We start from the raw sequence: 1,441 nt of genomic DNA on the forward strand, positions 1-1,441 counted from the left end.
TCTCCATCCTGCAGGAGCACTTCGGCAGCATGGCGGGGGCCAACACGTATCTCACGCCACCCGGGACGCAGGGCTTCGCCCCCCACTACGATGACATTGAGGCCTTCGTGCTGCAGCTGGAAGGGAAGAAGCACTGGCGTGTCTACAACCCCCGGACAGGGGCCGAGGTGCTGCCTCAGTTTTCCAGTGCGAACCTCACGCAGGCTGAGCTCGGTGAGCCCGTGCTGGAGACGGTGCTGGAGGCCGGGGACCTGCTGTACTTCCCCCGCGGCTTTATCCACCAGGGTGACTGTCTGCCTGATGCACACTCGCTCCACATCACGGTGTCTTCCTACCAGAGGAACTCCTGGGGGGACCTCCTGGAGAAGCTGCTCCCGGCTGCCCTGCAGATGGCCCTGGAGGAGGACGTGGAGTACCGGCAAGGGCTTCCCATGGACTACCTGCAGTACATGGGAGTCACCAACTCGGATGCGGTTGACGCTCGCCGAACAACCTTTATGGAAAAGGTGCAAAGGCTGATAAAGAAACTCGTTGATTACGCACCCGTTGATGCTGCTGTGGATCAGAGAGCCAAGTCGTTTCTTCATGACTGCCTCCCCCCGGTGCTTACGCGAAGTGAAAAGGCACAGAGTGTGTACGGCTTCCCAGCGCGGTGGCAAGACGGAGCCCCCTGCGATGTCGATATACTGATAACGAAAGACACAGCAGTACGTCTCCTCCGCCATGGCATCGTTAGATTGTGTAATGAAGAAGCAGGTGTGATGCTGTATTACACAACAGAAAACTCAAGAGTCTATCACAAGGAAGAACCCAAATTCCTCGAGATAGATCCTGAGTATACAGACAGTATTGAATTTCTTCTGTCTTCCTACCCAAACCACGTCAGGGTGGATGCCCTTCCATGTGAAACCTTGGAAGACAAGATTTCTCTAGCCACGCTCCTGTTTGAGAAGGGCATTCTGACTACGAAGAAGCCTCTGGTGCAAGTGTAATTCTTATTTTTTTTAACAAAATAAACGTACATTTGTTTAGAGCGTGTTTTGTCTTGTTCTCGCCGATGTTTTAAAGTAGCCTCCCCTACTGCAGGAAGCGCTCTCATTACTCACAGGCAGATTTCATGATAGTCACTGTTCCGTGTGCCTGTGCTGTGCTGCAAAGATTCCTTGGCCACACTAAAAACTCAGCCAACTCTTCCTAAAAGCAGAGCCCTCATGCAGATCCGACTTCGTGCCAGCGATTTTGCCAACTGCTTGGCCCTGCCTATATCAGACAGCGCAGCAAGGTGTTCTCATGCAAACGTGAGCTGCTGCATTTGAAATTCAGGCTCTGTCTTCTTTTTCAGTCTGATAATTGTGAGCTTTCTTAGTGATAGAATAACCTCCTCCACTGGTTTTCCTGCAGCATCCTCTAGCAAGGAAATTACTGGTCATTTCAAGGCAAA

The 1,441-nt window shown here is 52.3% G+C and overlaps 1 protein-coding gene across 1 annotated transcript in view; it reads left to right on the plus strand.

The window, feature by feature from the left end:
* The window catches only part of LOC104537340 (chromosome unknown open reading frame, human C14orf169), a gene marked incomplete at its 5' end in the record, with an annotated part of 1,261 nt that extends 228 nt beyond the window's left edge, over window positions 1-1,033 (plus strand). The window contains 1 exon segment of the mRNA XM_010180182.1: window positions 1-1,033. This exon segment is cut by the window's left edge and continues 12 nt beyond it. Within this exon segment, the coding sequence (XP_010178484.1) occupies window positions 1-992 (992 nt within the window).
* Window positions 1,034-1,441: the final 408 nt, after the last annotated feature.

The sequence above is a fragment of the Mesitornis unicolor genome, unplaced genomic scaffold (assembly GCF_000695765.1).
Source record: "Mesitornis unicolor isolate BGI_N332 unplaced genomic scaffold, ASM69576v1 scaffold37082, whole genome shotgun sequence".
NCBI lineage: Eukaryota > Metazoa > Chordata > Aves > Mesitornithiformes > Mesitornithidae > Mesitornis > Mesitornis unicolor.